Raw genomic sequence first — 14641 nt, forward strand, 5'->3', positions numbered from 1 at the left:
CTGGACAGCATGAGCCTTCCCTAGGTCTGGGAGGAGCCGGGGGCATCCACTTTGAGCAAGCAGGCCGGTTCCAACACAGAGAGAGAGGGAGCTGAGATGCACACACTCAGTTCGTTTACTCCAGCTTACCAATTAGACTAGTCACTCTCTGTTTCCTAGGGAGAGTGAGTGAAAGGTGGGACCAGGGCCAGGAGTGTTAAATCCTGTACAGCGCTCCCCAACTGGTGTGCTGATGGGATACAGGTGTGTCATGAGATATCAGTCCCTTCATCCTCAGGCTGAGGATGGTCAGAGTCCTAGTCTCATCTTTTCATCCCTGAGTAGTCTCATCAGGACCCTAATTTCCCCACAGTTTACCCCATTGACCCAATATACTCATTTTGTGTGTGTCATGATGGCAAAAATGCTGGGATGCCCTGCTCTAAGCAGCAGTCCTCTCTGTATCCATAGATGTGAAGCCAGGGCAAAGAAAGTCATCCCTCACTAAGTACATACAGAAAACCCTTCTCCCAACCCCCGTACTTCCTGCCACCAAGTTCTCCTCCCTGGCCTCCCCAGAAGCAACTGATTGTGTATATATATATATAACACTTATATATATAATATGCAATAGACGATAGTATATATATGCATATATACACACACATATTTATAATATGCAGGTAAATATTCTACACGTCCTCCTTTTCCACACAAATCATGGAATAGGCCAAATGCTTTAACAAACTACCCCCAAATCTCTATGACTTAACACAATAAAGGTTTATTTCTTGCTTGTGTTCCAATCCAGTGTGACCTTTGGGCCATGAGGGGACCACTGTAGTCTTCTCCAGGGGCCATTAATCATTCCCACCTTCCTTTAATCTAGTGGTTCTGCCAGTCGCTAGTATTTGGGACCTCTGCCAGATGTTCTACAGGAGCTAACAAAGGCAGAAAGACAGAGAACATGGACGATTTAGGGGATTTTTAGAGACCAGGGTTGGAAATTATTTGTATTACTTCTATCCATATTCAGTTGGCCAGACCTTTGTCATATGGCCCCACGTGACTACAAGGAAATGTGGTCTAAGTGTCTGGCCAGGACAAAAAGAAAATGGGGTGTGGTGAGGCCATAGCAGTGTTTGTTACACATGCCAGACAGACTGTTCTACACCTTGCTTTTTGAGCTTGACAGCAAATTTTAGAAAGCAACCATATCAGTTCATAGACAGTTTCCTCAGCCTTTCTAACAGTTGCATAGTATTCAGTTTTACAGATTATAGTTGACCCTTGAACAACACAAGTTTGAACTGCGTGGGTCCACTTATATGCAGATGTTTTTCAATAACAAGTACTGCAGTACCAGATGATCTATAGTTGGTTGAATCTGCGGATGCAGAACCGTGGATAAGCAGGAACTGCAGAAAGGGAAAAACCTCGTATACAGAGGGCCAACTGTGAGTTATACCCAGTCTTCGACTGCATGGAGGGTCAGCACCGCTAACCCCTACCTTGGTCAAGGGTCAGCTGAATATTGTGATTTATTTAACCAGTCCATTTTTCAATCATCCTCAATGCTTTCTTTCTTCCCATTTATTCATCTGCAATGAATACTCTTGCCCTCATGTCATTCTACACATGTGCAAGCATATCTGCAGGATAAATTCTCAGATGAGGTGTTGCTGAATCAAATGGTATGGATTTCTGGGCTTTCCTGGTGGTGCAGTGGTTAAGAATCCACCTGCCAACGCAGAGGACACGGGTTCGAGCCCTGGTCCAGGAAGATCCCACATGCCGCGGAGCAACTAAGCCCATGTGCCACAACTGCAGAGCCTGCACTCTAGAGCCCGCGAGCCACAGCTATTGAAGCCCGCACGCCTAGAGCCCGTGCTCCGCAACAAGAGAAGCCACTGCAATGAGAAGCCTGCGCACCTCAACGAAGAGTAGCCCCCGCTCCCTGCAACTAGAGAAAGCCTGCGCGCAGCAACGAAGACCCAGCGCAGCCAAAAATAAATAAATAAATAAATTTCAAAAAAAACCCAAATGTTATGGATATTTGACATTTTGATACCTTTTGCTAAATTACTCTACTAAAAGGTTATACAAATTTATACTCCCAATAGCCATTTTGTTGTTTAATCCTGCTGTGCAAAATATCTCTACTTTCTTCCGTGTTTGAATGAATATAGTTTCAGTTCATTACCGCTGGGTTAGAGAGGTAAATAGTCTGGGCAGTATGCATAGCCAGGCCTTAACCTCCTCCCACATCACTCAGGAGGTCTACATTTTCTACTTCTGTTCCCCAAGTGCGCCTTGTGCCTCCAATCCTTAACCCATTCCTTCAGCGATTTCTTCCATTTCAATTCAGGTATAGTGAGCCTTTCTTGAGAAACAATCAGTGTCAGGTACCAAGTAGAACACTTTACACCTCTTATTACATCTAATCCTCAAAAGCAAGTCTAGGAAGTAGGCATTTGCATGCCCATATTACAAATGATGAAACTGAGCCTCAGAGAGATTAAGTGGACTAAGCTTATCTAATTAGTAGGCGGTATATTTTCATCAGATATTCTGAATTTGTTCTGCATTCTCCCCCTCTGGTGCTTTTCATACCAAAACTTAGGGCAGAGGAAAGGAAACACACACCCTTGAGTTGTCTCTATGTATATCCCAAAGCTGTCTCCCCCGAGCAAGCCAAGTTTTCTTTGAATTCTCATATTTACATTAAAAATGCATACAGGTTTTGATTTTCGCTTTTAAATATATCTGCATTTTAAAAATATTTAAAATATTTCAAACTGCTTGCTATCAAGTATAACTGAAACTCCAGGAAGCTGCCAGTTTCCCTTGTGGCTTGGTGAACCCTGGCCCACTGCTTCCAGGGCAGACAAAGGAGCATGGTTCTGTATGTTGGTGTCCCATGGAGAGGCTCCTACCCAACCTTCAAAACCCAGCTCATACGCTGCTTCAATATCAAGCCTCCCTGCAGGGTTAGCAAGCCCAGAGTGGTGTCTCTGTTCTAGAGAACCATGAACTACAACGTAACCCTGTGCCTTGTACTGAAAGTACACAGCGTCTTTCTTTTGACTATAACCTTCATGGATTCAGTCCATCTATCATATATCTTCAAGAACTTTGCAACAGAGAAGAGGCTTGTTAGATTTCTAATGAACAAAGCATTGAAGATAAGTGAACGCATTATTGTGTTAACACTTTTCCAAAGGAATTGGGAATTGCGAAAATAATGAAAGCCTACTTCTGAGTCCCAACTTCTCTTAAACACTCCTAAGTCTTGCTTTAAGTAGTTATGTTAGCCTGGTTCTCCCTTGGAAATCACACATTTAGCTTGCCCATGTAGATATACTCAATTTCCAGCAATATCCCTGACACATTCATTGACACTGGGCACGCCATTCATTTCTTCTCCTGTCTCTGGAAAAAGGGGATAATTGCATTTGCCAGTTACCACGCAGGAATGCTGTCAGAGTTGATGAAACTATGTTTTTAAAAGGCCTCTTTGGGAGTAATATGCCACATAAATCACAGTCCCCTATTAAAGTGGTTCTTTTAGTGCTTATTTATTTAGTAGTTGCTAGAACACTGATATTTCTTCCTAGATAGTTCATATTGAGTTGCTGGAAGGCTTAATACTCGGGACCAAACAGAATTTTTTTTTTTTAATTTATTTTTGGGTGTGTTGGGTCTTGTTTCTATGCGAGGGCTTTCTCTAGTTGTGGCAAGCGGGGGCCACTCTTCATCGCGGTGCGTGGGCCTCTCAGTATCGCGGCCTCTCTTGTTGCGGAGCACAGGCTCCAGATGCGCAGGCTCAGTAGTTGTGGCTCACGTGCCTAGTTGCTCCGCGGCATGTGGGACCCTCCCAAACCAGGGCCCAAACCTGTGTCCCCTGCATTGGCAGGCAGATTCTCAACCACTGTGCCACCAGGGAAGCCCCAAACAGAATTTCCGTATCTATAACCTTCTGATGAGAATTAAACTTGGTACCTTTGCTTTCTGCTTTTGGAAGTTTTCAAGTTGATTATCTCTATCAACGTGTCCAGGCCATTCCTAGCCAAATACCGGTGCATGTTTGAGTTAATAGGTAAAACTACTGCATCCTTGTAGTAGTTGAACATATTGGTGTTTTTCTGTCTCATATTATCTGGTATTTTAAGAATTGAATCTCAGTATTTAAAAATCTCACAGTTTTCATGAAGCATCCATAATTCTACCACCTGAGTCTCAGGTCAGTTGCTCCAAATTAGCCACTCCTTATATGGGACAGTAAACCATCTAAGAATTGAATGGTCTGAATTTTTTAATTCTAGTAACTGTCTATAAATGTACAGTCCAACAGTTACTAGCCACAGAAAAAAAAATTTCAGTCCCTCAGTTCCAGTAGCTTGCAATTCAATTGCTCAGTAGATCATGTGACCCATGGCTCCTGTATTGGGCAGGACAGTAATAGAATATTTTCACATCACAGAAAGTCCTGCTGGACAGTGCTGGTCTATAAAATTTGTATCTTAAGACTAATGTATTTAGCTGAAAGATTTTTAACTTTCTGCTCTTCCCTTTCACACCTGTCTTAGGTTTTTTCCCCCCTCCTACTATAATGAAAAATTTTAATTGTTTGGGCCTTAAAAACAGTCTCACCTCCGAGGCCATGATTTGAACACAAAGTCTGAGGAAAATGACATGTGGAATCGCCATCTGGAGGTCGGTGCAGCGGCAGATCCAGCCATTTCTGAGAAATTGTCTGGGTTTGGAGTTACTCCCAGAACTCTGATTTAGCAGTTCCTAAGCTTATAGCAAGTCTGAAAGGAACACAAATCTGTTTTGTATATACAAATAAATCCTCGTACACTGCATGCCATTCTCAGCCTGCCAGTTTCATCTGGCTGCTCCAGAAAATATAATTCAATAACACATTAGTTAACCTGCATGCAGGGAATGGGGCATTCTGATTATTGAAATGTTCTGGTTGAGTGATTAACCTGATTTTTGCAGAAAAACTGCCGAGGCGAGGGATTTTTCTGTCCAAGATGTTGTGCCACTGTAATTCTCTCTTCCAGATGATCACGGCTGCATTGCTTCTCTCCTCCAGAACTCAGAAATATATCTCTTTGCTAAAAACTTTCAAATATGCAGTTGATACACTCTCAAACAGGCCTCAAAAATAGATCAATAATGGTGTTTCAGATAATCTTAGAAAAAAGAGTAAACTTAGAAGGAAAAGTAATATCTTTGCCCAAATGTTACACAGTTGTAACACTCAAGAGTTCCTAACAATAGGGCAACTTCTTCAAATAGTATAACTTCAAAATATTAATTCAGATATTTCATTTTCTTTAGTGATAAATACTTAAAGGTGCTTATTAGATGTTAGGCAATGCTGCAAGGGCTTTGTAAGTATTAATTCATTTAATTTTTATAACCACCTTAAAATTAGGTACCAGATTATTGTATTCATTTTCAAGATGAAGAAACTGGCACAGAGAGTTGGGGATAGGCCAAGCTGATCTATCTGAATGCTCACTGGTACAAGAAGTTGTAGCATCAATGAGGGAATAACTAGGTTTATGAGAGGGTGCCCAGCTGAGTTAGGTGGCTCCTACTTCCCCCCCTCCCCTTTCCAAATATTAGAAGAGTAGAGTTGAGGGGCCAGTATGCAGAAAAGCGAAGAGGGACTCTGGCAATGCTCAATTAGGCCCAAAGTAAAAAATGGGAGTTAAGAAAGGCTTTTCTTAATTTTTACTTAAGTAATTCTTACCTGTAATGTGTAAGGTTGTTAGGGATATATATAATTCATTCCATTTTAATAGATTTGTCTCTCAAAGGCAATTAATTTTTTTTCCAATTTAGCAAATATATATTGAGCAATGGGCTAGCACTGGGAGGGATGAAAGCAACACAGAATTGACTAAGGCATCATTGTGATCCTTGATGGCTTCCCAATTTAACTGGGAAAACAGTCAAACGGAAACCAATAATTGTGTAAAATATGTTATGAAACACATATGCTTCAAGGGAGGGTACAAAGTGCTGAAAGAGCATAGAAGAAAGAATAGTCAGTTTTGACTTGGGAAATCAAAGCATGTTTCAGAGAGGAGTAGCTTTTGAGATCCAGTTTCAGAGATGAGTAAGAATTCAGGCAAAAAGGGGGAGGAAATTAGAAAGTATAGTTGTGAAACCCATACATCTCAAAGATTTTGATGAGTGCTGTAATGGTAAGAAGGCTTAGTGGTGAAATAATGAATGACAGTGAGTGTGTGTGTGTGTGTGAGAGAGAGAGAGAGAGAGAGAGAGAGATTGAGAGAGAGGGAAAGTGTGGAAGAAGAGAATGAGCCTAAGGAAGGTTTTAAAGATTAAATGAGTTAACATTTTCAGACTACCCAGCAAATAGCAGATATTGGATTCAAGAATTTCTCCATCTCATTTCATTGCATTTCACACCAAGGAATTTTTTGCCAAGTTTATTTTAACATTTAAGTAAAAGCCAATAAACAAATACTAGAAAAATCCAGTTTCACTTTCAAATGTGTTTTTCCAGAGTCCAGAAAATATTTTGAACTTCAGAGTGGGATAAAGTGGGAAAAGTAAGACTAAATTTCTAAAAATGTTTTATTTGGGAAAACCTTAGATAAATCCTTGTCAGAGCTAAAATGTTGGAACACTACCAATCTCCTCAACCAGAAAAAAATAAAATAGAATAAAAACACTGAAAATATGAGGAATGAATAACTAATCAAAGTAAAAGGAAAAGGTTTTCTTTGCCTAGAGAGGTTTCATTGAGGTTTTTTTGATGTTCTTATTAGCTGCAGAATAAAGTTTTACATTTAAAATATTTATAGTTGTATTCAATTATGAATTTCTAAGTTTGCATTTTCTCTTATTTTCATCTTTGCTAATTTAATATCATGTTAATATGCCTCAGACAACCTTAGCAAGGGTGACTGTAACAATTTTTTTAAACTTATTTTTAGTAGCCCAAAGGAGCATTTTCTTAACTATACTTTTGTCTTTTCTGGCAGATGACATTTGATCCAGAAATCTTCTTCAATGTTTTACTGCCACCAATTATATTTCATGCCGGATATAGCCTAAAGAAGGTAAATATACAGTGATTGTTTTCTTCTTGTATCATTAAGTAGAGTATTTTGCCAGCGCTAATGGAAACAATTATTTTATTTTATGGGTTTGCCTATTTGGTAAGAATATCATTATCTTAGATCATATGTGATACAGATTCAAATCTGACATGCTTAGAATTCTTCTAAATCCTGCTATGTCCAGTATACTAACCGATAGCCACGTGCCATTGAAATGTGACTAGTCTGAATGGTGTGCTTTTTCTTTTTTGTTTGTTTTTTTAACTTTTATTTATTTATTAATTTATTAATATTTGGGGCATTTTAATCAGTCGTTTTTCTACAGTTATCATAGAAATAGATTTTTTGTGGTTTTTGGCTATTTATTTATTTTTGGCTGTGTTGGGTCTTCATTGCTGTGCGCGGGCTTTCTCTAGTTGCGCAGAGCAGGGGCTACTCTTTATTGAGGTGCACGGGCTTCTCATTGCGGTGGCCTCTTGTTGTGGAGCATGGGCTCTAGGCACGCGGGCTTCAGTAGTTGTGGTGCTCGGACTCAGTAGTTGTGGCACCTGGACTCAGTAGTTGTGGCACCCGGGCTTAGTTGCTCCATGGCATGTGGAATCTTCCCAGACCAGGGCTCGAACCCATGTCCCCTGCATTGGCAAGCTGATTCTTAACCTCTGCACCACCAGGGAAGCCCCTGAAGACGTGCTTTAAGTGTACAATATGCACTGGATTTTACAGACTCAGTATCAAAAAATAATGTAAATTATTTCAATAATGTTTTATATTGATTTCATACAGAAATGATAATGTTTGAATATATTGGGTTAAATAAAACATTTTATTATCAACATTCATTTTACTTTTTTTTTTTTTTTTTTTTTTGCGGTATGCGGGCCTCTCACTGCTGTGGCCCCTCCTGTTGCGGAGAGGCGCGCAGGCTCAGTGGCCATGGCTCACGAGCCCAGTCGCTCTGCGGCATGGGGGATCTTCCCAGACCGGGGCACGAACCCACGTCCCCTGCATCGGTAGGCGGACTCTCAACCACTGCGCCACCAGGGAAGCCCTCATTTTACTTTTTAAAAACTTATTTTAAAGTGGCTACTAGAAAAATTTTAAATGACATATATGGTTTACATTATATTTCTACTGGGCAATATTATTCTAGATGATTATAACCAAAGAGTTTGCTGTTAATTACATTGGGTTTACCCATCACCCATTGGGTGAAAACTTAAGATTGTTTTGCTAATACTCAGCTGTTGATGCTGATAGAGACAAAGTCTGGTTTTGCAGTTTCTATGCACTTGCAAAACATTACTTAGGTGCAGCCTGAATGCTCACATTTCCTAAATTAGTAATTCCCATAGAAGTTTAGGTGCTAGCATCCCAAGTGCTGCAGAGTGAGGTTCTGGCCTGAATGAGTTTTGAGATGCAGAGGTAGTGCAGTTGCTTTTCTGCTGCCCACCACCCACTCCAGAGATTCCTAGGGCTCTCCTCCTTTGGCCTGTGGGCTCCAGCAGCCTCTGCTTTTTCAGCACAGACCTGATTTTTCTTGTGTACTCCAGGCTCCCTCTTTCTGTCAGTTCTGGCTACTCAGATGCCACTTACAGAACTGGAAGGGAGTTTTCCCAAGCAAGCATTTGAAAAGATTTAGAAAGCTAGACTTATTCCAGTCATCCTTCCTCATCCCCAGCCCCAAGACTAGGTATCATTTTGTGTGATTCATTAGAATAAACTGTTGTAGGTGATTAAGGTTTTGTTTCATCACATTCAGAAGAACTGTAAATCAGAGATCCAATAAAAGTCAAAAGACAACTTAAATCTTTTTATTTTTTATTTTTTTTGCGGTACGCGGGCCTGTCAATGTTGTGGCCTCTCCCGTTGCGGAGCACAGGCTCCGGACGCGCAGGCTCGGCGGCCGTGGCTCACGGGCCCAGCTGCTCCGCGGCATGTGGGATCTTCCCGGACCGGGGCACGAACCCGTGTCCCCTGCATCGGCAGGCGGACTCTCAACTACTGCGCCACCAGGGAAGCCCAACTTAAATCTTTTAGAATAGTATATTTAAAGTGTTAAAGGGGTTTCAGTGACAACAAAACTTCTGAAAAACTCTGTCTTCCTTTAATCATCCCAGAATCCTGCATGGCCATTGCTCCAGTCCCTTCCCTCTCTCTCAGGTCCAGCCAGTTCTGGCAGTAGTTTCTCTCATCTCTACCCTGTCACCTTCCAGGTGTATTTTTTCCCCTATTTTTTGGAAACCTCTGTCCTTTTCTGTGTAAATCAGTTAAGCCTTATTTGTACAATAGGGCCACGAACTGATGCTCCAAAAACAAAATTTGCCTAAACAGTGAGGGAAGGGTGGGGCAATTTATTGCATTTATTTTTATTTCCTGTTAACACTAAGAAGAAAAATGCTGACGTACTATATAAAATGTATCTTTTTCTCCCCAGAGACACTTTTTTCAGAACTTAGGATCTATTTTAACATATGCCTTCTTGGGAACTGCCATCTCCTGTATCGTCATAGGGTAAGTGACATTCGGAGCTCAAGTTCCAGAAGGCTGTAGGGCCAGTGCTCTCGAAATGTGGGAGGAATCTCACATTTCCTGGACTCACGCTGACTGGGTGAATTGTCTATTTTTTTCAGTATATCACCTCTTTACACATTTTTCTGACTCAATTCCAAGGCTTGCATGTCTTCTGACAAACACAAGTCTTCAAATCAAAGCAAACTAGAATTAGACTGTTGGATTTTCTCTGTGAGTTTTGAACTTCTGACTTAGGGACTGTGGATAATTTGGTTTGAGTTATATGAAGCACGTTGACTTTTTTGGCTTAAATAACGCAGATACGCACATTGCATTCGTTTTCCTTCTTCTTGGCAGAACCTTACCTATATATAGTTGATAGGAGTAAAATAGTAGCTATACGTTAAGGGTTTTCTTTCTAAGGGAAAGTTTACAAGAGAGCAGTCTGAGACAGACATCTCTAAATATTAGCAGAGTTGTTTACTGCTGGGATACACTGTAGGACACAGACTTGTTTTTTTCTCATTATATTTTATTGGTTATGCTGCTAAGCCCCAAGTCTAACTATACAGACTCTGGCTTGCAGCTCATCATAAAACAAAATGTGGTACAAAATAGTGAAGCCAATCCAATTCACTCATAATCCTATCCAATACGTTAAATCTCCACTGCAGAAAACATGTACAGCTGCTATGACTACAAAGGCATGGATGTCTTAAATTGTCGATACAGCCGGTTCTACCCTGGAATTTTACTGCATACAGCTGTTATATCCCTAACACAAGAAACTGAGGCTAAAAACACACATTAGTCACTCATCCAGCCTTTTCTTTATGAAATATTTAGTGTGTGTCACTGGAAGGCTAAGGAGCTCTCATTACTTGGACCTGAAAGTGGGGAGCGGGGGGGGGGTATTTTGAATTCTCTGTTAAATTTTTATTGATTCAAGCCTAGAACAACTCAGGCTACATTCTATGAAAATGTCCAGCTTGGTTAAGGCGGTGAGGAAGCTGAAGATTTTAGCACCTGAAGGTGGAGGCTTGCAGAGATGTAGACTGGGGAGCCTTATAAAATCTGGACAACTAAGAGATCTATCAACTGTTTGTGATTGAGAGTCACAGTGGATTTGATCTTTCTCAAAGCTTGTTCAAGGGGGGGCTTCTCTGTTCTGTGGGTATGCCATAGCTAAATATCCAAATTTCAAAGCTGGCAAGGGCCTCAGAGATCTGTGTAATTAAAACCCCTCCTTCTGGAGATGGAGGAATGTAACATCTTGAAAGGCTAATTAATTGTTTCAGTCTCACCATCTATGAGAAGTAGGACCTTGGTCAGGACAAAATTCAGAACTTCTTCTCTTGATCCAGTAGCTCTTTCCATCACCCACCTCTTCATTTAGCAATTTATCTTGAATTTCTATACATACCTAATATTATTCCTATACATTGACACAAGACTCTGAGATGTGTGGACTCTACAAATGATTGATTATCAGTTTATAGCAAGATTGATCTTTAGCAGTTCTATAATATGGAAATCTGAGATTTACAGTAGATGCAAATTCTAAACTTGTGGACAATGCTGTCAAATTATGGCATAATCTGTTTCATTATTATTCTGTTTCCTTTGCATAACTGATTTTAAGTATATGTAAGTGTATGCATTGATATAATACACTTTACTATTATTAAAAACCTATACATCTAGTTTTAAAGCACAATAATGTATAGTGTGTGTGTGTGTGTGTGTGTGTGTGTATGCTTGCACTTGTGCATTGTATATAATTGACTTGTTCTTAAAATTTTCAATTCAAGAGATCTAGTGATATGTATTTACTGGAGTTGAAAAACTCTTCTAATTGATTTTTAAGGCTGTGATCAATAATTTATAATGAAAAGCGATTTGAATAAAAAGTACAGCCCTGGCAAAACTTTTAGAACCATGTTCCTTGTTTGAACAACAAAAACTTGTAGGGTGCCTTCCTAATGTGGGTCATTAGGTTAAAGTGCAGAAGGGTTAGATAGTTTAAAGGTTTTAGGATCTTATCCAGCAAGGTAAGGGAAACCCTTGAAGAGCTTTAGCTTGAGCGTGACAAGGTCAGATTTATCCTTTAGGAAGGACATTCTGGTGGCCGTGTGAAGTGGGAAAAAGGCAGCAAGGGGACCATTTTAGAGGCAATTTCCAGGCTAGGTTGGAAGTGATGAGGGCCTAGTCTTAGGCAGTGGCAGTAAAGGTGGATATGGAGCTATCAACTTGTGGAAATCTTGAGAGAATGAGGTCATCCGGGGAAAGTAGGTGGAGTGAGAAAGGAAGGTACTTATACAACAGCACTAGTTGAAGAAAGGAAGAGGTGCCCACAAAGGACTAAGTACTGGGCCCAAGAAACAGGAAGCAAGCCAGCAGGGAATGTATCTGGAAGTTAAAGGAAAAGGTAGATGGAGGGTGGACAGTGTCTAACACAGGAGAGGTCAAGTGGGATAGGCGTAGGTCCATTGGATTCAACCCCTAGGAAATGATGGGCGACTCCACACTTTTGCTATGGACAGAAATAGAGGAAGAGTATTGGTAGGTTCAGTTGTTTGGGGTACTGTACAATGAGAAACAATCATTTATTTTGATGCTGTTCTCCAGATACAATCAGAAATTTTGAAAGAAAGGCACACACTTAAATTCAGACCAAACAGACACTTTCATAATTTGGTGACTCCTGTTGTGAGTCACTCAGACTTACACTTAAGTCTTAGAAAATGACCAGTTATACTTTCTGATAAATTAATGGTGGTAAGAACAACACAACAAACATTTATTCAGTGCTTAATATGTACCATGCCCTTTTTAAAAGTACTTTACATGGATTATTTCATTTAATCCTCCAAATAATCCTATTAAGTAGATAATGTTATTATCCTCACTTAACAGTTGAGACAGCTGAGGTTCAGAGAGAATAACACAGTGTAAGTAATAGGGCTGGTATTAGTAACCAAAGAATTTGGCTCCAGAGTCAAATTCTTCATGCCAAAAAATGTGCTTTACTTCTATGTATTGGTATCACTAAAAAATAGCATTTAGAATATTAAGCTAAAGAAAAAATGGTGTAAATCAGTCAATATTTACTAACATGCCCCTTGTTTCTTCATTTATCCCCTTAAAAGTTCTCACAGACATGAGAGATTTTTATTAGGGAACCCTATCTAAAAGAAATCCACATTTTTAAGGGGAAGAAGGGGGAGGCCTGAGTTTATGCAGTTCTGTTTATAAAATGGGCAAGAGGAGGGATTCAGGACAGTCAGTTAGATTGGACTCTGAGAATAATTTTATAAAGGAGGCAGATTCTGGGTAGTCATTTAGTGAAGAGGGATGAGGTAGTTGGATTTTCCATACTCTCAAGTGCACCAGTCCTGGTGGGTATGGGGAATATTGTGCAAGTTTACAAGTTAGAGAGTAAGTCTCACTGAGCAATGTTAGAGAATGTGGGAACTAAAATACTGGAGAGTCAACTGGCAGATGGCCATGAAGCCCAGGATCAGAAATATATTATATTTTTATTTTTTAAATTTGTTTATTTTATTTATTTATTTTTGGCAGTGCTGGATCTTCATTGCTGCATGCGGGCTTTCTCCAGTTGCAGCGAGCGGGGGCTACTCTTTGTTGCGGTGCACAGGTTTCTCATTGTGGTGGCTTCTCTTGTTGCAGAGCATGGGCTCTAGGCACACGGGCTTCAGTAGTTGTGGCACACGGGCTCAGTAGTTGTAGCTCGTGGGCTCTAGAGCGCAGGCTCAGTAGTTGTGGCTCACGGGCTTAGTGTCTTCACGGCATGTGGGATCTTCCCGGACCAGGGCTCAAACCTGTGTCCCCTGCATTGGCAGGTGGATTCTTAACCACTGCACCACCAGGAAAGCCCCAGGATCAGAAATTTATGAGAATGTGAAGGTCACAAAGAGTGATTTTGGAATATGAATGAAAACTCAGCTAGTGGGTCATGGTCTTCTGTAGGTAAACACTGTAATCAAACTACAGGTTGGTTTTAGAGCTGGATTCAGAGACTTTAGTAATTTAGATCATTGGGTCCATTTAAATGAAAGAGTTCTTAACCTTTATTAACTTCATTTTGTTTCAAAAATTAGATGTAAATCATCTTTCATATTACATGGGAAATTTTAACAGTATCCTCCTGGCAATAAAGTCAAAGAAACCTTTAACCATTTTTTTATAGGATGGATTGTTCTTAAAGGATCAAACCATCTTTTCTAGTTTTCTCCCCCATTTTATCACTTAAGAAATATTTTAAATACATATCTGTTTTTAAATAAAACCCATGTGTTTGAATTATTTTGCTATTCATCTCCTTCATCTTTGGGGACTATTCCTTTATCTTTGACTTCATGTTTCCACTCTATGGCCACACAGATGTGTCATCACAATGACAACCTACCTAATGCTTACTGTCAGCACATACATTTTTGTTTTAAGAACTCATTAGTACCCATGAAGTGCTTCTTTTTCAAGAGCAATGAAAATGATACCCTTTTAGCTTCTCTGTTAATGAGGAATTAAAACAAATGCCACAGTTTCAAAAATATTTGGAAAAAAGGGACATGGAAGACTTCCCTGGTGGCTCAGTGGTTAAGAATCCACCTGCCAATGCAGGGGACACGGGTTCAGGCCCTGGTCTGGGAAGATCCCACATGCTGCAGAGCAACTAAGCCCATGAGCCACAACTACTGAGCCTCCACTCTAGAGCCCATGAGCCACAACTGCTGAGCCCATGGCGTGCCACAACTACTGAAGCCCACGCACCTAGAGCCCATACTTACAACAAGAGAAGCCACTGCAATGAGAAGCCCGCACACCGCAACGAAGAGTAGCCCCCACTCTCTGCAGCTAGAGAAAGCCCGTGCGCAGCAATGAAGACCCAACACAGCCAAAAATAAATAAACAAATAATAATTTAGTTAGAAAGAAAGAAAGAAACAAACAAACAAACAAAGGGGACATGGATCTAAATGAAGAATGGGGTGTTAATGTTAAAACTAGCTCACTTTTTAA

At 40.4% G+C, this 14641-nt stretch overlaps 1 protein-coding gene across 1 annotated transcript in view; it reads left to right on the top strand.

Annotated features, from left to right (window-relative positions):
* The window catches only part of SLC9A9 (solute carrier family 9 member A9), a 540287-nt gene that overhangs the window by 34992 nt on the left and 490654 nt on the right, over positions 1 to 14641 (top strand). The window contains exons 3-4 of the mRNA XM_079923147.1: positions 7011 to 7088; positions 9523 to 9599. Coding sequence (XP_079779273.1) covers positions 7011 to 7088; positions 9523 to 9599 — 155 coding nt within the window. The remainder of the gene's footprint in view (positions 1 to 7010; positions 7089 to 9522; positions 9600 to 14641) is intronic.

Source organism: Stenella coeruleoalba (assembly GCF_951394435.1).
Source record: "Stenella coeruleoalba genome assembly, chromosome: 5".
Taxonomy (NCBI): Eukaryota; Metazoa; Chordata; class Mammalia; order Artiodactyla; family Delphinidae; genus Stenella; species Stenella coeruleoalba.